The sequence below is a fragment of the Gasterosteus aculeatus genome, chromosome 10, assembly GCF_964276395.1.
Source record: "Gasterosteus aculeatus chromosome 10, fGasAcu3.hap1.1, whole genome shotgun sequence".
Classification (NCBI taxonomy): Eukaryota; Metazoa; Chordata; class Actinopteri; order Perciformes; family Gasterosteidae; genus Gasterosteus; species Gasterosteus aculeatus.
The window spans coordinates 4,570,928-4,593,622 of NC_135697.1; the positions used below are offsets into that span (position 1 = coordinate 4,570,928).

Sequence of the window (22,695 nt, forward strand, 5' to 3'; positions counted from 1 at the left end):
TTATTAAAAATGAATTGTATTCAAGCCTTTAATACAAGAAGTGCAGCACAATATGTTTTAATAAAGGACAATAAAGGAGTATAGAAAGGATGAATATTGTTGGAAAAACCTGATCAATGTTTTCTTTAGTCGACGCTGCTCGCTCTCAGACATATATCGTGTTGTGTGTGAACTGAGAGTCGAGAGGATTTGTTTTCAGTGTCCAACTAATCTCTAGGTTTTATGTTCTTAGTGCAAAACAAAGTGACCCTCACTCACACATGATTAACTCTCTGCTGTTTGAAGATCTTGTCCAGACCTCCCTGTTTCAGTGTGTGTTATCTCCACTGCACATCATTCGGACACTGGGAGGAAGACCTTTGATTTGTGTGCGTGTGTCATTCTGTCACCTGCTTGCAACTATCATTAATAAACGTCCTGTTTAACGATTTTACAGTGTCGGGTAACATTCTTCTCAATATTTTTCTCAGACATATATGAAGAAATATTTCCTTGCATCACCATCATGAGGGCGTTAGAGCTTATAGCAGCAGAAGGGAAGCCCCCCCCCCCCCCCCCCCCCCTCTACGCCCCCTCAGCATCGTTGCTGTTGTCTGCATCTTTAGCTGCTAGCCGTTGCCATGTTGACAACCCTGTGGAGGCAATAGATTTGCACTTTTATATTGAGAAAAGAAAGCCGGGTGACTTTTCTTTTAATCATCTTCTGCTAGTATGAATAACAAATGGGGCAACGCCTAACAACATATCCATCTTTAACTGTGACAGAAGCTACATTGACCTGTATGCAAAGTCTGTCTTCACCATCATTCAGTTCAATCTGTTAAAATGCAAAATGGACATTCAGCCATAACAATCGTATTTTGAATAGTGAATGATGAGGCCTAATGTCAAAATGAAAATCAGAGAATGAATAATGGAGAATGGAAATTTCATCTGAAAATATTATGCAAATTGAGAGGACTGCCGATTTGACTGAATATTTGTATCTTGTGGGCTGTTTTTTATAAAATGTGAAGGTAAAACATTTTTTGAATGTGAGTGGTGTATTTTCACAATGTGCAAATACCAGCATGAAGAGTGTTCATCCTGTCTGAAGCACCACTCCTTATAGATCTAAATAGATCTGCTGTCAACAAATGGCACGCTCAGAGTAAAGGAAAACAAAAACAAATCATGGTGGAAAGAGCTTATCATTCAACCGTCTCTGTCTCGGAGTCGAACGGCGCGTGTCGAGTCCTCACTGACATCTGGTGTTGCACGGGTCCCCGGAGGAGAAGAAGCTGTACACGCTGACCACGGGGAACATGGTCACGGCTCCCAGCAGGGAGCCCAGCTGCACCACCGCGCCGCACCACACGAGGGCGCCGTGGCCCTCGTCGCGCAGGATCAGCCCGATGATCACCTTCACGTAGGACAGAGCGAGAACAAACAGCACCCATGCCAGCACCTGGTGGTGTGGGGGGGGGGGGGGGGGGGGGGGACGAGGGACACGCACGTGAGGCTCACACCTATAAATACAGGTTATTTGGAGGCTGAACGAAGCAGAAGAGGGTCCCACTCACGATGACGGCGGCGCCGGAGGTCTGATGCACGAGCAGCGGACAGGGACTCAGCGCGGCCATGCTCATTATGTAGGCGCCCGCCGCGCTGCCCAGCAGCGTGAGGGCCCCCATCAGCACCAGGGACCTGCGGGGGACACGCACACCGTGAGGCGGTTACCTGTCCTACTCCGTCCCCCGGAGAATCAAAGTCACTGCCGAGATTCTCAAGAACAGAAAGAATTAGTAGATTAGTTAACTGTCATTTATAATATATAATCGAATGTCTTGTCACAAACAAGTGATTTAGATGTGTCCCCTGAAACTCCGTAAAACATTTAAAGGCGTTGCAGCTGTCTGCTCAGGGAATAGTGCAATTTAATTTTGATGAGCACATTTTCATTCTAATAAATGAATTAGTTGTTGAGATTGACACCATGATATACACAATGTATTCACATATATTGGATTGGATTTATTCTCCAAACAGGAGCGGATGCAATGTGGTTTCCAATAGAAATCAACTGTGAACATTTTTCTTGTGTATCTTTAAATAAAATACATTAAAATGAATTATAACCTGTGAATTATACACTTCAACCCAGAAGAAAAAACGCCTAAGAAAAGTAACAATTTAGAAACATAAATGTTTTAAAGCCAAAGTTAATATATTTTATTTTGTTCATTCTGTGTTTTCCGTCCATGTGCGTTCCAATTGTTGTGGACTCAATATCTCAGGAAAACCTTTAGGAGTTTCTTCAAATTTAATACGGATGTCGAACTGGACTCAAAGATGAATCAATTTGATTGTCAAAAGTAGCTTTTATCATCATGACGTTGATTTTGAGGCCTGTCGCAAAGAAGCATTGAGATCAGCGTTCGGTTGTCGCCATCTTGGCATTTTTGCAACCTTTCAATGGAAGTTTCCATATTTTGAATAATAGTAAGTCCGCCCTAAAGAATACTCACCTTTATTTGACTCAAAATTGACTTTTATTTACTAAATGAACATCATGCTGTATTGAAGAAGATATGAAGCTTGGGACCATAAACGTTAACGTTAAATGTTTACTGAGGGAATAAATCAAGGTCATTTACGACCACTATATAATCTGACTTTTGTATCCAGAGGAGAAATGCCAGTTTTAGGAAACTGAACCAGATGTTGCTTCCAATTGTGACAATTTCAAGCAAATGTCATTGATTCAAACTACAACTTCCATGACGGAGGGGGTCACGCAGGTTGAGCAGATTGTGGTTAATCATCTTTAAAAGTTATTCAAGGCGAATTAGTGATTTTAAAGCTGTTAAACCACACACTGACCTTATGGGGAAGAACATGGCGATGAAGCAGGCGAGAGGGTTCGCCACAGCAGCCATGGTGGCTGATAAGTGATAGGCGCTGTTCCCGTACGGCAGGCACGAGTAGGACTGCACCGAGGGAAGCACCACGTTGGTCAGAGCGTTGGTCCAGGCCAGGACCACAAAGATGTAGAACACCTGTGTCCAGCTGTACGAGCCGGTTCCGAAGCTGCTCCTGGGCCTCCGGCTCGCAGGTCTGTACGGATCCATCATGGGCTTCTGCTCCGCCCGTTTCCTCTCCCTCGCGCACTTCTGCTTCACCCCGTTGGCGGAGCGACCGCTGGGCCGCTGCCGGGCCACGGACGGGTGGTAGTTCAGCAACAGAAAGGCCACCAGGCACACCAGCATCATGGCGCTCAGGAAGAAGAAAAACACCTCGACGGAGAAGTTGGCCGGCTGATACTCGGCCCGCAGGTCAAAGGTCGCGGAGCTCTCGGAGGAGTTACGGGTGTGGTTCAAAGAGCCGGTGCTGTTGACGCAGTGGACCACTCCGGCTCCCTGGACCAGAGCCACCAGGGCGGGCAGCAGGCCGCTCAAGCCCTCGCCGATGTAGTACGTGGTCAGGTACTGAGGCTTGAGGCGCATCATGAAGGGGAGGAAGGTGACGGAGGACGTGCAGTCGACGGTGGCCAGGAAGAAAGTCAGGACCAGCAGGGCCACGCTGCGCGGCGCGCCCGCCACCACCGCGGTCTCCCTCCAGAAGAACGCCAGCAGGAAGCTGGCGGCGGTGCCCAGGCCGACGATCGCGTATATGACGGCCGCTTCGTTCAGGGCGCCGGGCCGGAAGCGGTGCATCAGGGTGACGAAGAGGGGCCCGACGTTGGCCATCTGGATGAGGACGGAGAGGTACGAGGGCAGGAACCAGGCCTCGGGGATCTGGGGGACGACGAGGGGCAGCTCCACCCACAGGCCGTTGATGGAGACCCAGGAGCCCATCCCGAAGAGACAGGCCAACAGGTGGGTGAGGAGGGACATGGTGGAGGTGTGTTCCTGGTGCTAGGAAACAGATGGACATCTATTATTCATGGTTGGTTCCATCCCAACTTCAAATCAAATCAAATCAACTCAACCGCTGTGTTGATTGCCATGAACTCATGTGTCGTCCTGCTCCCCAGATGATACATCCTATTGCCTCTGGTGATCACTTGCAGGGAACGTTTGGCGTCTTTAAACGTTCAATCAGCTTGTATAGTAAATTGAAGCAGAAAATTCCCCAGTGTGCTCCATTGGCAGATTAAGCAGAAGTGTGGCCTACATGTACCAGTGCATGCTGGTACATTGGTCGAAATCAATAACACTGATTGGACAAAAGGGGCAACATTTTACTTTTATTTACCAACATAATCGGGTTATAATTTCATTTTAAAACCAATGTGAAAATCACAAGTTGTCCAATAATTTGAATATCAGCAAATTAAGAAGGCGATTTTGAAAAATATTTTACCTGCCATGACACACGCGTGTGCTGTAGAGTAGGGTTATCACTAACAACTATCGTTATTATCGATTATTCCGACCGTTACTATTTGCTTAATCAATCAGGGATTTTTTTTTTCAATGGTTGAGAACTAATTGGTTATTCGATATATTGTAGAGTTTAAGTGTTTAGTACCTGTGGGGGGACAGTTCATCCCAGAACACAAGTAATAGTAATAGTTATCTATCCGTACAAATGGTTTTTCAGTGAAATGTGTTGCGGTCTAGACTGTTAATCCAGCTCAATGGAGCTCAATGTCCTAATTTGTGGACGTTAAATTGACAAAACTGTAACCACACATTCACCTGAATGTCTGCAGATCCATGTTATTTTCTGGAAATTCTGGACAGGGTGAATTGGGGTCTGGATGCTTATACTTGATGCAATGCAATGTGACAATTATCAATGAAAGTCTGTTTGTTTCTGAGCGAAAACAAAGATAAATGAAGAGTGAACATCACAGATTAATGTGTTACCGAGGAAGCATCCCTCTGCCAGCATTGTTAAAGTACGTGAGTCTTTTCCTACGTTTGGTTAATGTTTACTGTCGCCCTGCTTTTCTTGTGCTTCCAGCTGGGAAATGAGCGTGTTAGTTTTCATCAGGTGTATCACAAATTTGTGGATCACAAATATGTGATTTGATCAACGTCTGGTTGTTGCCTGCTGATCGCTGGCAGGACGGGCGGCTCAAACCGCTTAAAAAACCAAGCACACGGCAAAGTAAAACATGACCCCCGCTGCTCCGCGAACTCTTACATAACCTGAGAAAACATTTTTTTATTGGAAAAACAGTCTTTGATCAGTGAAAGGAGTGTTTAACAAAACAACCAATGGAATTATCGAAGCACAGTCGGGATCTCTCGTATTTAGCATAGAGACAATTTTGAATATTATTTTAGCATCAAATCAGACTTTTTATAACAACTTCAGCTTCCCATTGATATTTTAGAAAAATAGTTTCCCTGTTGCACGTTTTTACACCAATCGAATGGATGAAAGGCAGATACTCACATGCTGCTCCGTGGACAGTTTGGAGATTTCTGCAGAGAGAAGGAAGCCAAAGTCCTTTGCTCTAAATTCTGTGTGCGTGTGTGTGTGTGTGTGTGTGTGTGTGTGTGTGTGTGTGTGTGTGTGTGTGTGTGTGTGTATTAAACCCTCCTCAGGGGCGAGTGGGTGTGAGAACATGTAGCCAACCATGACACATGTCTGATTAACCACTCATTGTCTCAACCTCCAGAACCTTCACTGTCGGGACTTTGAGGAACATCAGTAAACATCACATGCTGTGTTTTATAACCACATCATGCAGTTGTTTGCAGGGGGGGGAGGGGGAGGGGGGCTTGCATTGCTTTGGGCCATTTTTTTATGAGTGAGACGCATTCAAGAATTTGTTAATTCTGCTTAAGGGGATCATGGGAGCAAAAGGTTAAAATGGGTGTTCACACAGATCATTCCATTTGTGGGGGCAAGTTGTTTACAAAAAAATGCACAAAATAATATAAGCGTATGTTTGTTTTACTGTGTTCATCATGTGAGGCCTCATTCGTCCAACGTTGGGAAAAGGAAAGCTCTACATTGTAGGAAATTTTGCTTTTATTGCCAACGGTTATTGGGAAATATCATTATTATAAAAAAATAATAAAATAATGCAACAGCCGGTCAGCTTAGCATAGCATAAAGACACAAAACGCGAGGACAGGGTCCACCTTACCAAGAAATAAGTCTGTTAAGTACACATCGTGAAACCTCAACTGGGTTTAGTCTCACGTTTGTTGAATATATACATTTTTGTTCTTCATTCTCCAAATGAATCAACACATAATTGTCCAACATCCTTCCGATCAGCAGCTTTATTGTGTACCAGTCGTTTCAGAGACTTCATAATACACTTCAGCAATATGACAGTCAATAAGAAAAAATTAACTCCACACAAAATGGCTAGTAGACATTGAACGCAGGCAACCGTATAAGGTACAAGTACATGAGATATACTTTATTATTTCAAAGACTGAGATGGCACGATCCCTTTGGATTCCAAAACTGTTAACCATTACCGTGCCAGGTCGGCTGTGCTTCCAGATGAAATAACATTACTGTATTTGGAATAAATATAAATGCAAAATGACTAGAAAATAAACTACTTTTTCAAAGTATGTACAATTCTGAAGTAAACTGAAGCGTCATGTTTTGTAAAGTTCAACATTTTTCAAGCACAGAAATAATTTGGGTCACTTCATCGATGAACTGTATGGTTTAAGTAGCAATTTTACCCTTTTGATACTTGCTGACTGAATTGTATACTTGACTGTAAAACGAAAAAAATAGTGTAATATGCTTTAAGTTGAATCGAGGTAAAGAGGTAGACAACAAAAACTCACTCTAGGAAATCTGTATCACTCATAAGCAGGTTTTCCCTCCCGTTACAAAACGTCGGCTTTGCAGACATTGTACCTTTGTGTAGATCCACTTTATATTTGTCGTCTAAATTTCACTTAAAAAAAAAAAAAAAGGTGTACTATTGTTATGCTTTGACATTAAGTTGACTTAAAATAACATACTTTAATTTCATTAAATCACATTTATTTCTAAGACAGAATTTGTCGTTAATATAAATCAGTTACTGTGAAAGGCCGGTCATGAGTTTGCAACTTATACTGCGAGTAATTATTAATTCAAATGAGCAACAATGATCGAGTCCCTGAGTTTATATGTTCTTGTGGTCTTTTTTTCCAAAATACCGCACAAAGCACTTGTGGTATTACTACGTCATATGCATTTTACATCCCCTCGGCCAATGTGCAGCCAAACAATGCTTCCATTATCCAGGAATGTTTCCACAGGGCTCTGAATGAGGGCAGAACAGACCTGCTTCTTCACTGCGGCGACCCAAAAACTGGGTTGAAGTCTCTTCCCATTTTGACTGAATAGGAACCGTGTCAATATAAAAAAAAAGTTAAAACATAATCCAGAATAACATTACATGTCTAACTCCCGCTGGTGCAGTTATTCACACAATCGTGAGAACGCTGGAACACAGAATAGACGTTGACCAAGGGGAACATGGTGAGGGCCCCGATTAGCGAGCCGGCCTGGATAGAGATGCCGCACCACAGCAGGGCGGCGTGACCCGCCTCGTGCAGCAGAGTCCCAATCACCACCTTCAGATAGGAGTAGAGTCCGGTGAAAGCAATTCCCGAGATGACCTGTAGGGGGCACAAGCAGGTTGCTGAAATCAGTGGTGAACAGGATTTATGGATCTGATACGACGGATTACAATTGTGTGTTCTAATACCTGCACTAGCATACTATGAAGTGTGACAGAAGGAGCGGTGTCCCAATACGTAGTATGATCAAAGGCAGAATGCAAAAAATACATCAGTGTCTAGTGAATCTTGCAGCATGCAAGCCGGTATGCTTTTCTGACCCACAATCCTTTGTGCAGCACATGCGTGCCATGTTTTCAGGGAATTGACAAAATGCACGAGGAAGATTGTGCTTTGCAAGAGCCACAGCAGTTTGTACTGTAAGTCAAAAGAACCAGTACCCGATTTGGAACTGAGCTCAAAGCTCATTTTTTGGGGAGTTTTTCCTGTGCCGATGGTGGGTTTCGGGACAGAGGATGTTGTATGTGTACAGACTGTAAAGCCCTCGGAGGCAAATTTGTAATTTGCGCTCTTGGGCTATACAAAATAAAATGAATTGAATTGAAAGCGTCCCAGCCGTGTTCAACACTTACTGTGTTTCTCAAAACCCATCTGACCTCTCCCACCCAGCAGGAAGAGCGGTGTTCATTTATGATTCCACTCATTGACTGATTAGATTTTCACCTTTTAATACCATTTATTTGCAATGCAGACTAAATGTGTCAAAGAGTAAGAAACAGTATTGATGGTCATATTCTCTTATCATAAAGTTATAGATTAAAATACGTCCTTGAAGCTGCTTTGATTTTATTACCTTGGTATTGAGACTAAAGGTTTACGTAGCTTTAATGGAATACGTGGAACCACTCACCACTAAGGCCATGCCGACAGAGGTTCCCAGAAGTGGAGGGCAGGGGCTGAGTGCAGCCAACGCCAAGAGATATGCAGCAAATACACCTCCTGCTACAGACAAGAGGCCCAGACCAGAAGACGACCTGCAGGACAAGAATCATTTACATAAAAAGTCAACAAACACACAACTGTCATAGACCTCAACTGCTCATATTTTCTCACCTCAGGACAACAAACATAGCTAGGAAGCAGCCCAGAGGATTGGCAATGTTGCCGAGGACCACGGCGAGGTGATAGGTCATGAGTCCGTAGGGCAAGCAGGAGAAACTCTGCACGGACGGCAGGACCCCGTTGGTAAGGGCGTTGGAGACGGCGAGCAGCGACAGCAGGTACACGTTCCGCCGTGTCCAAAAGGTCTGCGGCCGTTCCTCCACCTGCACCTGATCCTCGGACACCGGCGTCCCCCCATTGTGCAGCGGGTGGGTTTCCTCTCCATTTTTTGCCTCCGCCGCTGGATCTGCGACCTCCTGTTGCGGTGCATTTTCCTGCGTCTTTGTCCGTCTCTGCATCAACGCCTGGAAGCTCACGGCCGAGATCGACAGCATGACGCACAAGAACCAGAAGAAGTTTTGAGCCGGAAAGTTTTCCTTCAAACGCTCCGCCTTAACCGTGCCATTCACGGTTTTGCACTCCAGCTTGCCAACGCCTTGCCCTAAAGCCACGATGCAAGGGAACAAGGCGCTGAGGCCCTGACCGATGAAGAAAGTGCGAATATACTGGGGGGGGTAACTGAACATGAAGGGCAGGAAGGTGACGTTGGAGGTGCAGCAGACCAAAGACAACACAAAGGTGAGGAGCAGGAACGGCAGTGACCTATCGCCTCCGGCTACTGTGACAGTGTGTGACCAGAAGACGGCGAGAAGGGCGGACGCCACGACCGCCAGCGCCTGGATGCAGTGGATGACCAGGCGCTCGTTTAAACGTCCCGGAGCACAGTGGTGTGTGATGGTCACGGCGATCGGGCCCACGTTCCCAAACGCTATCAGCAAGGTGATGTAGGCCGGCAGTTTCCACCCTAAAACACGGGGGAAAAACATTAATCCATAACGTTTTTAGATCTTTGATATAATAAACTTTTTAAAAATAATAAATAAAACGTGTAACAAGTAAAGCTACCAAATGAATGTAGTAAGTTTAGTTTTTCCCCATGAAATGAACTGAAACATCACAAAGTAAGGCGATCATAAAAGTGCTCTTTCAAACTGCCCGAATAGAGTAACATTCACAGGTTTGTGTTCCATCACTGGAAGGAGGAAGAATAAATGGTTCTGGTTTGTATTTTTTATTGCTTTTCTATAAATCCGTAGCGGTCTATCTTTGGGGTTAGTAGTGGATATGAGAAATCACCACAGTAGTAACGTCACACCTGCAGGAGTCAAATGTAAATCTACAGCTAACGTCAGCTAGCATTAGCATGACGTTGTCTGGTGGCGTTACAAGCTTAACGTGGACTTCGGCTGACGTTAATGTCCCAATGAGGCGACAACCAAACACTGACCTTTCACCCTAATTCATTAAACGAACGGACTAAGAGTATAACAAAACATTTGAACAGTTGGGGATAAACGACGTCTCGACGCGGACCACTGACCTTCGGGCAGCACATTGACTATCACCGGGAGCTCTACCCACAGGCTGTTGACGGATATCCAGGAGCCCGTCGCGAACAGAGCCACCAGCCCGTGGGTCACCGCCGCGCTGCTCCACCAGCTACCGGCCATCGTGCCGCTTGCTCGGGACAATATAACCAACACGATGCTGATAACAAGTTTGAGTACGTTCCTCCCATCCACGATGCCCCGACGTGAGGAATGGTGGACACTTACGCAAAGTTCCCGCCCCTTCTGGTGCCTTTGTAATTCCTCGTAAACTCCTATGTCATAGTTGAAATGGTCTGACCATTCACGCTTACACACGTAAATTGTGCTCAAATGTTCTTCTCCGTAGATCGACTTGTATTTAATGGATAATTGATTTCTGTGTGATGGTTTTTGTGCACAAAACCAGCCCCTAAATTTAACTGTTAATGGTCTGTGTGCGGCTCTATGAAGCTCGGTCCACTAAATCAATTTTCCGAGGATCATGAAGGCACCATCGTTACAGAAACGCTTCATGGCGACTGTGACAAGAACATGTGGGCGGAGTCTCAGATACAACTCACTAAAAAGATTATTTTAACATAAAAATACTTTTATTTGACAGTTGGTTACTGCATATAATTAGTGCACCGAGTTGCTATAAATGTATTCACATTGTATTTTGCTCGAGGACAACTTTATAAGCAATTCCAATTTTAAATCAAATGACAGTTCATATTAAAGCGTAGAGACTGTGGGGTTAAAGTGATTTTTTCTTTGACAGTTTCTTTAATAAACATTAATCAAGGCCCAAGCATTTGGCACGGAATGAATAAGCCAGTCTTTCTTTAGAGCCTCCCCATATCCTTGAGCTGACGCGTCTATGAGCATGAACTCATTGACATCGCTAACGCATGTGATGCAGAGACAAGAACCCTTTAAATCTGAGAAAAACAAGTTATTGTGTGACTACATGTGAAAACCATGACAGATTCCGGAAAAGAAACATGAGTCACTTTGTAAACCATGAACTAATCTCACTAGCTAAGCATTTTCTTATCATACATTGACAACAAAATATGGACAAAGATGTTTATTATATCATTGGTTTAAACATCTTTTAAGAGGCAGGGGTTATTAATTCACATTGAGTACTTTAAAAAGCATTTTTTTTTTTTTTACCATTCAGGACCAAATTATACAGCATAAAAAAAATCTCATAAATTTCCATTATTGGCATAAACAATGTATTCAACACATATTAGAGCAGCATCAGGTATCTAGATAATATCACATGATAGTTGTGTGGAAAGGGTATTGTCTTTCCTTTTTTTTTTTTGCGTTAAAATGTCATGTGGCGCCGTTTTCACTCCGATCGGCTGCAAGTTGGCGCACAGGCTTTGTTTTCGTCTTTTTGGGCGCCAGGACGAGAGAGTACCCAGGTTTGACCCGTGGAAGAGCCAGCTTCAGCTTGATCACCATTTGAGTGGCGTTGCTGAAGGTCTCGTACAAGTTCCGGTCCGTGTTGTTCAGGACAATCTTCTGGTACATGATCTCACAACGCACCGCTTCCCGTTTTGCAGCTCTGGATTTACCTTCAAAGCGCAGCATCATTTTGTCCACATCTTGCTGCGACTTGCACGGCCCCCCGTTTCTGCCCACCATGGCGATGATGTAGTCCCTATCCATGATCTCCTCGCGCGCTTCACGTACCTTTGGTGTCTTTTCCAGTTTAACATTTTTCTTCATCTGCGGACTCAGCGCTTCCTTATGGACAACTCGGGTAATCCTTTTCCTCGGCCAAAGGGAGGAGTCATCGGAGCTGCTGCCGGAGGAACCGGAGCTGCCGTCGTCTTCCAGGGAGGCTTCCGAGCGCTTGCTCGGGGGGCGCTTGCGGGGTTTTTTCTTTTTTAGAGTCTGGTTGAAGGGATACTCCGCCATCAAGACGGAGAACGTGCAACTCGCCAGTTGCGCGCTCACATCTGGGGATGGAACGTTAGAAAACGGGCCCCCCGGCAGGAAATCCTTGAGGTGTTCCTCGGTGACTGCAGCGATCGCCTTCACCGTCCTCTTCAGGCAAGCCCTGATCAGTTCCCTGTTGGTGCGCCACTGGCTGCAGAAGAGAAACACTCCTTCGAAGGTTTTCTCCTCCAACGGGAACTGCAGAAAAACGTTTGTGGCCTCTTCAGGTCCCAGCAGTGTCGAGGGGTCTTTGGACCAATCGAGAAACCTCTGGTAGAGACAGAGCATGTACTGGCTGAAGAGCGAGTACTCGGCGCCGCTTCTCAGGAGCTGCCAGTACGGGCCGAGTATTTTGCAGTAAACGAGGGCCAGGACGCACACCAGGCTCTGTATCACGGAGTCATTGGCGTCAGCAGCCACACACTCCAGAATTATGTTCTCGTCGTTGTTCATCGACAGCAAATCGGAGAAGAAGAGCGCCATCTCTTTGTGATGGTGGATGAGACCCGCCGCGGCTCTGAAGTAGTTGGTGAGTTGGTTGGACCGATTCACTGAAAGCCTGGAGGGATTCCTCTTCTCCTCACAGAAGGCGACCCAGTGCTTCTTGTAGTTCTGCTTGCCGGGGACGCTGGGGCTCAGGACGTCGCAGGCCATGTGGACGTAGCGCGACGTGGCACTTTCAGGCAAATTCACAAAGCTGGTGAATTTCGGAAGCCTGTCTCGGCCGAGTTTTTCTCCCGTCGACAGGATGATCTCCTTCTCGAAGCCCATGATCTGCTGCTCCACGGCGTTGTGCATTTCAACTAGAAAATTGGCGTTGTGGTTTAAAAAAAACACGGGACAAACGAGCGCCGCGTCCCCGCCCAGCGCGGCGAGCGTTTTCTCAAACTCCGCCATGGCCCGGTGCTCCTTGTACGTCAGAGCGTACTGATTTTTGAGGAGATCCAAGCAAACTTGCTTGCACGCTTCATTCGTCCCCCCGTACATGCTGGACAGCTTCTGGACAGACACCATGGCGATGTCCAGCAGGGTCAGCGGCTCGGGTTCTTCATCGGAGGAGTCTTCTCCACGGTCAGATTCGCTGGAATCCTCGTCGCGCCTGGCGTCAACGTCTCGCCGTGATGCTTTCGTCACGTCTTCTGTGTTCGCCTCGGACTCTTCGTCTTGCATGATTTCACAGCTCTCGTATTCCTCCTTGATTGTAACCTTTTCGTAATGTAGGATTTCTTCTCTTTTGCGTTTCTTCACAAGACACCGTGCCGGCTTTTTCCGCACCAGTTCAAACGGGCTCTGGAGCAGGTTTTCCATCGCCGCGTTCCTCCTGTGACTCCTCGTTTCAGAATTGCGGTAGAGCGTTTTTAACTTTTTAATCTTGGTCTTAAGGACTTTAAACGCTTTTTGAACGTCTCCTCTCTCACAGAACTCCGGGTTGAAGTTTCGAAGCCAAGGGACTAAAATAATTGGCGAGATTTTCTCTCTGGTGACAAAATTGCTCAACTCGAGAATCAATCCATTGGTGACTTCGATTGACTGCGCTTGCTCTGAAAAATCCCTCATTTCCATAAGAAGTTGCCGTTCAACTCCTATGCTGTCACATATCGGGCCGACGAAGTTAAAGTTGACATCGGAGTCCAGGAACGTCAGGCTCGCCTCACTGCCCAGACTCAACGTCGCTGCGATGCCTCTTTCAATCAAACGACGAAAGTCAGCCGTTTGATGACCGGGGAAGATTTTCGCCAGCCAGTGTACAATAGCAATCCATGGGAAGTTATTGTCCTCTCTCATAAGTCCTACTTGAATCAAAAGTCGGTTCTTGCATGGTCCCTTTTCCAGCTCTAGTCCTTCTGCCGTTTGAGGTCCAATGAAGTCTGCAATAAGCTTCCAATAGTACTCGTCTCCTGAATAGGAGCAAAGTTGGAAAATGAGAAGAAAAGTAGTGTTGATTGTTTGATTGTAAATTACAATAGAATCAGTGATAATGCAAATTTTTCTGGCAGTATTGAGGTTGTGCTATGAAATACAATAATGGTATTTATGTATTGTAGTGTATTAAAAGGAGAATTAGGACATAGCATGGTCACTGCATGGCCATTTCACTTACTCAGATTAGCTACAGTCACAGCCTCTTTACCGCAAAGAGAGAAATCTTGTCTCTCCTCCATTGTGCGCTGTTTTAAAAGGAGATAGACGGGGAAAAAAAAAAAGTTGCAATGATCAGCATTCAGAAGAACAACTTAAAGAAGAAAGAAGGTGCTAAAATGTTTGCTTGTTATTGCCATTTGCCGTCAATATCTGTCTGAGTGAAACTTAGTGTGTGAAATTGAGAACTTAAATTGCGATTTGCTTTTTTGTACGTGAACCATCCCCTTTTAAACAGCGCCTGTTTTCCATGGATTACAGTCCTGGAAACCCATAAAGAAACCAAAGACAAACAATAACGCTGTTGAGCACAATTACGTCACGGCCCTACGCCGCTTGTGTTGTCACTGTGTGCTACTGAACACAAACAAGGCTCATACTTTTAGCGTTGTTATGTGAAAGCGCCTCCCTGCAGCATAAGTGTACATGACACCGCACTGGAGGAACTATTCTTCTCTCCTGAAAAAGAAAATAAGTTGCAAACGTCATCATTGTTGCGAAATTAATTGAAAAGATTTAAATTTGTATAGATGTGGCTGTTCAATGGTACGGTGTTGGACTGAATACAAAAGGACGTTCGAAGTACTAACAAACGCCTCTTACAGCAATAGCACCACCGCTTCTAAAACTAGCCGAACGCCACTGCGGCCAAACCAGCCTTCACTTTGAAAAAGTCCATATCATTTTAAAAGACGTTGGCTAATGGATGAGATTTTGGACAGGCTTTGTTTCTGAAATGCTAGGTCAGAATGTCCTGATCATCCCCAAGTGACACCTCGAAGGGCTCTTATATTAAACTGTAGTGACATTGTTATGTATCTATGAACCATTTCCTTTCAAATCTAATCTGAAATTGACCAGAAGTTGGCTCATGAATGAGATTTTGAAGGGCATTAATTTTGAAATGGCACATCAGAATGTCCCTATTATCCGTAAGTGACCCCTTGAGGTGGTGCACTATTAACCTGAAATGACCAAACTCGACCGTTTCCCTTCAAATCTAATCTAAAATGTGAGGTGAATTGGCTGATGAATGAGATTTTGAGAGGCTTTCATTTTGAAACGCTATATCAGAAGTCCTGATATTCTCTGCTCCGTGTAAATGTATTCTTTATTAATATATTTGAACACAGGATCACACAATTGAAATTACACTTCCTTTCCTCCAATACAGTTTGCATGGAGAAATTATTATTGAGTGTAATCATCATTAAGTTATCATTCATAGACTGCGCAGCATATATTGTATCTACTTTACTTCGTTTTTAATTTATTATCACATGTACATGGGATTTACAGACAGAATGAATGTGGCTTGTCCCATCACCTTCATCGGAAGTGCTCTTATTTTGAAGGCAGTGCTCACACGCCATTACCGTAATGCCTAGTATACGAACACCGCAAAATAACGTGCGGGCTTGACTGTGTTTTTCCCAGCGCAGTGCAGCATGTTCCGTCGCCCCCTCTCCAAAAGAGTTTCAACAGAACTCCACCAATGCAACTGAGAGTGGTGAGGGTTCACTGAAGAGCCGTTGTACTAAATTGTATCATTTTTATGAAAAGTACTCTGGGCATCTGTGCATTTGGGATATTTTATGTACATCTGGCTTGTTTATAGCCTCCCGGATATTCATTATTAGCTGCAGTCATGCAAGCATTAACTAGCATTTCTTTCCCATTAAAAGGGTAGATCTAAACAACAGCAACTCAACACAATATAGGGGTTTACTGACGCTAACACTATTCAGCACGTTACAGGATATGAGCATTAAGGCTACATCTGGAAATGACAAGCATTGCTTGTATGCATCTCCATGCTAATGTTAGCTTTTTGTGAGCTAAGTTTATGCTAGTGTTAGTGCCAACTTTGGCTGAACGACATGCAGCATTTAAATCTACACTACCCCATAAATAATACCAGCAAAGAAGCACTGTGCTGCATGCTGTAGTATTAATTATTTCAAACGCAAGACCTGTAAAAGTAGCACTTGAAAGCGTAAAATCTTACCCAGAGACTAGACTGCCGTAAGAGTCATCTTCGTTCTCGAACTGCTCTACACAGCGTGGTAAGTCAAAACAGGAAAGTGGGATGGTTACTGATTGGATAGATTTATAAAGGGCGGGCTATTATTAATATTTTGACCAATCACCGAGGGGACACGAAATGCATTGTGGGTTTACTACTGCGATCGGAGTTATAGGTTGCAAGCTTCCTCGGTGAATTAGCAGCAGGTAATGTAAACGCAGAAAGCAATATCATACTATTTTTTTTCTTCATAAAATTACTTTAATTGTGTTTTGGTTAACGTCGCTGCTTCAACACAGTTGTGCTACGTTTCTTTAAGTTAACTTTACAGGGCGATTTGTTAGCTACCAGTAACGTTAGCTTAGTTAACATTTATACGTTAGCCTGTTTGATAATATTTTTTAACTGGTAGTTAACAACGCAGTTTTGCCAGGCATTAATGGTGTGATGTGTATATTATATTGAGTTGTATTTACGCCCCAGAAAATATTGTATCATCATGTTGTTTTTTATTTCTAACATAAAATATTGAATGGATGTGACTGTTCGGGCTTCCGTTTACAAACAATTGAGGATGCGCACGCAGGTTCGAAACAGAAAACGATCATATTAGTTTGGATGACATAAAATTCATTACCCACGGATTCCTAGATTACGAACCATGTTATAATAAGATGAAATTAGTTTGTATCCTTATGTTTGAATGCACTTATTGTAAGTCGCTTTGGATAAAAGCGTCAGCTAAATGACATATAATGTAAAATAGAAATTCCTTTTTTCTGCCTGCAAAATATGAAAATATACCAGTGGAGACTGATTTTGTTCTTAATCTAGTTACTTCTCTGCCGATGTCTGGTTTCCTTTGATTGACGCCCGGGCTGAAGACCAGTTCCAAGCACACGATGGAGTCCCCTGAAGCAGAGGCTTCGGCACACAGCGAAAGAAAAGACGACACTACAGCAAGCACGTCAAGTGCGTCAGGCCGAGGAGAAGATGGATCAAAAAAGCCAAAGAAAAGGACCAAACCTACAGGCGTAAAAGCCAAGAAGCATAAAAAGGCCAGAGTCTCGAGGCCCGCTGGGCCGGGCTACACTGTCCATCAAGGGGAAGACATGCTTCTTGTCATATCGAGTTCCACTTCTCAGTACGACGGTTCGGCCTGGAACCCCCCAAAGAAGGGCGGCAAAAGGAAGAAACTTAATAAAGTAAAAGTGAAAGCTAATCAGACTAAGAAAAAGAAAAGCGTCCGTGCGATGACTAAACGGGCGAATAAGCCAGTTGCCACGGAAAGAGAGGAGAGTAACTTATTTGTGCCTCAGAAGGCATCAGACCACCGGTGGGGGGAAAGTCTCCCTGAGGAGGTGCTAATCAGTATTTTTCAGATGGTGGTTGTCCAAGATGGTGCTGTACCATTTCTATGCAGGTAATACACATTTAACACATGTGTTACACAGGTAACACATTTATGATCTGACAATTTCTCAATACTTACAAATCTGGGATTTATATTTTCAACTATTAAGTGCGTAAGAACAGTCAATCCTGTTTTTAAGTGATATTGTCTGTAGACTTTTAGTTGAAACATATGTTTAGAATATGATCATAGCATGTTAATGCAAAAAAAGGATATCTAAGCATATCTATGAAGGATATCTATGAACAATAGCAATACATGACAGTTTTAAACAATTTCAGAAAAACTAGCATGGTATTTGTCGAGGACTGAAGATAATGATTAGTTTATGAACGGTTTGAACGGCAGATATTTTTGTAAATTAACATATTTCCGCGAAAGGCCTTTTTGTACACTCATAGATGTAAACTGCAGCGTGGTTGGCAGAGGAATACAACTGCGAAGTGGTAACTGTAGTTTGTTCTGTGTTCTCTGGTGTAGGGTCGGACAAGTTTGCCGCCTGTGGAACGCCGCGGCCTCCAGTGCGGTCCTGTGGCGTAAAGTCACTGTAGGTCACTGCTGGATTGCACCGGGAAAATCTCAGCTCCCAAAAACCGAGAAGAAGATTAAGGACACTTTTAACTGGCTGGCACAGAACAGGTCTGAATTATTAGTTGTTTTGGAGCAGTGATGTACTGTGTGCTCATCTTGTATTCCTTATATCTTGAGAAATAAAGAATAAACTTTTTGTTTTGTTTCCTTTTTGTTCTCTAGATTCTCTCAGCTTCGAGACTTTTCTCTCTGTCACTGGTCAAAGAATGTTCCCTTTGCAGTTGAGGTACGTTGTCAAGGCTTTTCGTCCAGCCTCTTCAATATACTATTTCATAAGCTTGTGAAATGAAAACATATTATGTTATTTAGACAATCATGTGGCACCCCAAATACTTGCTGGATCGAGCCTGTCAAGGGTGAGACTTTGATTGCGTTCCTTGTCATACAGTAAAAAGGAAACTAATATTATACGGAAATCTTGTTTGCCCCAGAGAAATAACAAAAAAGTATATTATGAATCAATAAAATAAGAAATTAACTATTGATAAATCAACCTAAGTATTCCTTATTTGAGTGCTAATAGGATGGATTTAACTTTGTTCTGAATAATAAGATTCGACATTAGGAAAGAAATTAGTTGAAGTTAACGCGTTATTCCGTTAACGCATAAATAAATTAATGCCAACAATCATTTTATTGCGCATTAGCAGTTCAATTTTTTTTATTATTTTGTAAGTCTGTTGCTCACTGACTAAATACACTTCTATACACAAACCATTACAGTACCTATACAGAAAATAAAAAACTCTCCTGTTATGTTAGGATTGTATAGCGTAACTTATTTATCTAGCAATGCGATGTCCAACAATCGCAATTAAACTTGGATGCTCTGGCAGTGGCAAATAACCTTTATAATTTGATTACAAAAGAAAATATGGCACAACAGTGACATTACCAACAACTAGACGTCCGACCAAAATTGATGAAAAGACGAGAAGGAAAACAGGTCAGGGAAGCATCCAAGAGGCCTACAGCAACATTAAAGGAGCTGCAGGAATGTCTGACTGTGTACTACATGTGACAACTATCTTCCGTGTCCTTCGTAGGTTTAGGCTATGGGGTAGGGTGGCAAGACAGAAGCCTATTTTTTACCAAGAAAAAGAATCCAAGCCCGGCTAAAAACATACATCAAGTCTCCAATAAGCATGTGGGTAAATGAGTTATGTTCTGGTGAAACCAAGGCTAAACCTTCTGGCCAGGATTCTAAAAGGTATGTTTGACAGAAAAACAGCACTGCACATCACCCAAAGAACACTAAAGACACACCTCTTCAGACTCGACTAAAAGACTAACAAATTGATGCACTTAAATTGTACTTTTAATGGCTCTTATCTATATCAAATTGTAAATTGGCTTATTTGAGGAAATTGCACTTTCTTGTTCTTCTGAGTTTGTATTTTTTATGGTTGAATGCACTTATTGTAAGTCGCTTTCGCTAAAAGCGTCAGCTAAATGACATATAATAATAATAACACCACAGTGAAGTGGGGGGGGTGGGGGGGGGGGCTGACCTGAATCCAGATGAACATCAGTGTGGTGATGTGAAGAGGCCTGTGACAATCTGACACGTGTGGAGTGCTTTTGCGAGTGGTGGGCCATGCTTATGTGTAGATTGCAGCCCAAAAGGGACTCAGTGGTGTAATAAAATCAAAAGGTGCTTCAACAAAGTATTTAATGGTTATTGTAAGTTTCTAATTTTCCTAATTTAATTCATTTACATTTTTTTTTCTCCCATGTTTAGATTGTGTCGCAGTTCTGCCCTCACCTACGTGCCCTCAAGCTCTCCTACTGTACAGGCCTGACGGCGACAGCCTTCCACACTCTGGCTCTACACGGCCGGTCTCTGGAGAGCATCAATCTCCAATACTCAGAGGTACATCTACAACTCTGTAGAGTGGTTTGCAGCCATAACTCTCAACACTTAAGAACTGTTTACCTCTGTGTTTGTCTACTTACCAGAATGAATGAAGGATCTCTGAATAATGAATAGTTATGGTCCAGTTTGATGCACCCGTCATATCCAGAAAATCCATGCCGGTGTTCATTTAACACTGAATTGGTAGTTTTCAGAAAATGTGTTTTTGTTGTAGTTTCAGGTCGAGGGACTCCTGGAGTACCTCGAAAATCATGGCAGCCAGATCAAACAAATTTGGTTCACTCATGGATCAAAGAATGACCGACTTCTCAACGCCATCACCGTAAGCCCCACATCCCTTTGCTCTCCTCGGTTCCCCTTTGATTTATGCTTCACAGACTCTCATCAAATGGCACTTGTCTCTTCAGAGGGGGAACTGTCCTGATTTGGAGTTGCTGGAGGTCAACACTAAGCTCGACAGTAAAGGTTGTGAACTTCCCATTTGCATTCGGGCACTGCAGATAGCATGCCCTAAACTGAAGGTAAACAGGTAATTTATCATAGATCAGCATAGATAATGCAGCTCTTGTGTACATATGATGTGTAACTGATTAATTCTTAGTCATTTTAAAAGGAAAACATTTGCAGTTACCTTGTTTTCAGGTGTGAAGCGTTAATGCTTTTTATTTGTCCTATATATGTCCTAAACTGAATATCGGTCAGAGAATTTCTAACATTTTATTTGTAAAATTTGGTAATGAAGAAAAAAACGGAAGGAAAATTGATTGGATTAATTGTTAGTTAATTGCAGCTTTAAGTTCTATCTATTGCTACATTCAACAATCATGTGGTCTGTGTGTAATGAATTAGTTTGCTGTATGTGTGGACCATGTTTACCTGTAACTAATTCATATATTCATCTTCTGTTGTACCATCAGACCTTTCGCATGCTGAATGTCAGACCTCTGCATAAGATGATGCGTAACGGTGCAGACTCAACGGCGGGCTTCCCGTTGATGGAGGAGCTGTGTATCGCTACCACGTCTTATTCTTCTATGACAGACAAAGACTTGATGGACATCCTCTTTGGCTCCACCAGGCTGCGGGTGTTGGACCTGCGAGGCTGTTCTCGAATCACACCATCCGGCCTCTCAACACTACCATGTCTTGGTAGGTATAACTCATGCCATCTATATTCAATTTGGAGATGTTAACACTAACACAAAGGCTTAGAGGGTTTTTTTCTTCATTTTTTCTCGTCAATGATTTGAACATTTATTGGGGTCATAGAAATAAGTCATCTTGCGCTGTTCTTCTTTATGCTTAATATAACTCAGCTCTTGTATATTTTTGAATTTACTAATACAATACCCAGCTATGTTCATAATATTAGTGATCTGAAGTTGTATCAAAAACCAATTTATGAATCGATATTCCTTTTTTTGTTTTCTTTGGCAGAGCTTGAGTGTCTGTTCTGGGGACAGTATTTCAGCAGCAACGTTGGATTGCCATCACCTAAGAAGGGGCTTCACATGGTGACCCAGAAATGGAGTCGAACACTGCAACAGCTTGACATCGCAAACCAGCTCTTCACCGAGGAGGACTTGGAGATGGCGATGAGTCACCTTGTTCACTCCACAGAGGCAGACGCCCTGCGTTCACTTAACCTGAGTGGGACCAGGATCACACCACGTGCTCTAAGGTACTCATTGTTTAGTTTTCCATCTTAACTCTCGCAGTCCAATAAAATATGAACCAAAACTTTATAAGAGAGAACAATTTGCAGTATAAGCATTTATAAATCCATAGAAATGCAGGTTTAGCATCGTCATTGACATTAAAAACGGTCTGTGTCATTTTTTTGCAGGCCAGTCATCAGGCAAGTCACTGCTCTAAGCTACCTAAACCTTTCATCCTGCCGGTACTTTGCAAGAGGACTGAAGAGAATATACCGTGGCCAAGAGGACATTCGCCAGCTGCTGGACAAATTTGAGTAGTTGCCATATTCATTTGGTTCCAGAAATGGATCCAGGCTTAGATGAATGCCAAAACACACCTTTTTGTGGATGATGTGGTTCAAGTAAAGATGGACAATGGATTGTTGTTGGAGGAAAGCGTTTTTGTAAATGATATTTTCTATGTATAACATGCTCATGAAACCGTTCATGCAAAAGCCCTCCTTACTGTTCTAGAAAGCAAGTGTGTGGAATCCACTGAGAAAACCTGTTGCTGCTGTAATACTGTCAGATATTACAAGGTAAGAGCACTGCCTGTTCTAAATAGCTTAGGGCTGACATTGACATGTTCTATTTAAATACATTCCTATGAATGACCTCAACTTCCAATCTACATAGACATTCAGTTGTGTGCCCCCCAGATTCCTAGTTTGTTTCCTCTTTTGTTTTAAATACACAGATACATTTTTATAATAATACCATTCAAAGATTTGTCAATAAATATTTGACATTAAAATGAACGTTCACCACATTGTTATGAAGTGTCTTAGAAACCGTCTTTCCACTAGAGTACTCTCAAGGTATATGTACATAATGACATAGTGAGGTCATTATTGTTGCATTCATACTGCTGTTGAGGGAAATTGAATAAAAGGTTTGTAAATGAAAGACTCATTTCATAATCTTACACGCTACAAATTACTATATGGTTATACATATATATATATAATAATTATAAATAAA

At 43.1% G+C, this 22,695-nt stretch overlaps 4 protein-coding genes across 10 annotated transcripts; 1 reads left to right on the plus strand and 3 right to left on the minus strand.

The window, feature by feature from the left end:
- slc52a3-2a (solute carrier family 52 member 3-2a) lies at window positions 1–5,624 on the minus strand. Its single transcript, XM_040189425.2, has 4 exons — window positions 5,389–5,624; window positions 2,863–3,896; window positions 1,563–1,686; window positions 1–1,447 (listed from the first exon to the last, which is right to left on the minus strand). The coding sequence occupies exons 1-4, from the start codon at window positions 5,572–5,574 to the stop codon at window positions 1,238–1,240; spliced, it is 1,554 nt and encodes a 517-aa protein (XP_040045359.2). The 5' UTR covers window positions 5,575–5,624; the 3' UTR covers window positions 1–1,237.
- A 585-nt stretch (window positions 5,625–6,209) lies between these two features.
- On the minus strand, window positions 6,210–10,406 carry slc52a2 (solute carrier family 52 member 2). Its single transcript, XM_040188253.2, has 4 exons — window positions 10,024–10,406; window positions 8,595–9,447; window positions 8,392–8,515; window positions 6,210–7,580 (listed from the first exon to the last, which is right to left on the minus strand). Exons 1-4 carry the CDS (start codon window positions 10,151–10,153, stop codon window positions 7,362–7,364), a joined length of 1,326 nt encoding a protein of 441 aa, XP_040044187.2. The 5' UTR covers window positions 10,154–10,406; the 3' UTR covers window positions 6,210–7,361.
- Window positions 10,407–10,778: 372 nt separating this feature from the next.
- On the minus strand, window positions 10,779–16,233 carry LOC120826176 (uncharacterized). Of its 2 annotated transcripts, XM_040188248.2 has the most exons (4): window positions 16,119–16,233; window positions 14,491–14,569; window positions 14,073–14,139; window positions 10,779–13,869 (listed from the first exon to the last, which is right to left on the minus strand). In XM_040188248.2, the coding sequence occupies exons 2-4, from the start codon at window positions 14,536–14,538 to the stop codon at window positions 11,360–11,362; spliced, it is 2,625 nt and encodes an 874-aa protein (XP_040044182.2). In that variant the 5' UTR covers window positions 14,539–14,569; window positions 16,119–16,233; the 3' UTR covers window positions 10,779–11,359. The 2 variants fall into 2 exon arrangements, with proteins under 2 accessions (XP_040044182.2, XP_040044181.2); XM_040188247.2 differs by lacking the exon at window positions 14,491–14,569 and having other exon boundaries at window positions 16,119–16,192.
- On the plus strand, window positions 15,504–22,620 carry fbxl6 (F-box and leucine-rich repeat protein 6). Of its 6 annotated transcripts, none has more exons than XM_078080833.1 (10): window positions 15,504–15,620; window positions 16,971–17,559; window positions 18,031–18,189; window positions 18,304–18,367; window positions 19,883–20,014; window positions 20,232–20,339; window positions 20,425–20,538; window positions 20,935–21,166; window positions 21,455–21,698; window positions 21,864–22,620. In XM_078080833.1, exons 2-10 carry the CDS (start codon window positions 17,039–17,041, stop codon window positions 21,991–21,993), a joined length of 1,704 nt encoding a protein of 567 aa, XP_077936959.1. In that variant the 5' UTR covers window positions 15,504–15,620; window positions 16,971–17,038; the 3' UTR covers window positions 21,994–22,620. The 6 variants fall into 6 exon arrangements, with proteins under 6 accessions (XP_077936959.1, XP_040044183.2, XP_077936960.1 ...); XM_040188249.2 differs by having other exon boundaries at window positions 15,522–15,620; window positions 17,021–17,559; XM_078080834.1 differs by having other exon boundaries at window positions 15,525–16,176.
- The last annotated feature ends 75 nt before the right edge of the window (window positions 22,621–22,695 follow it).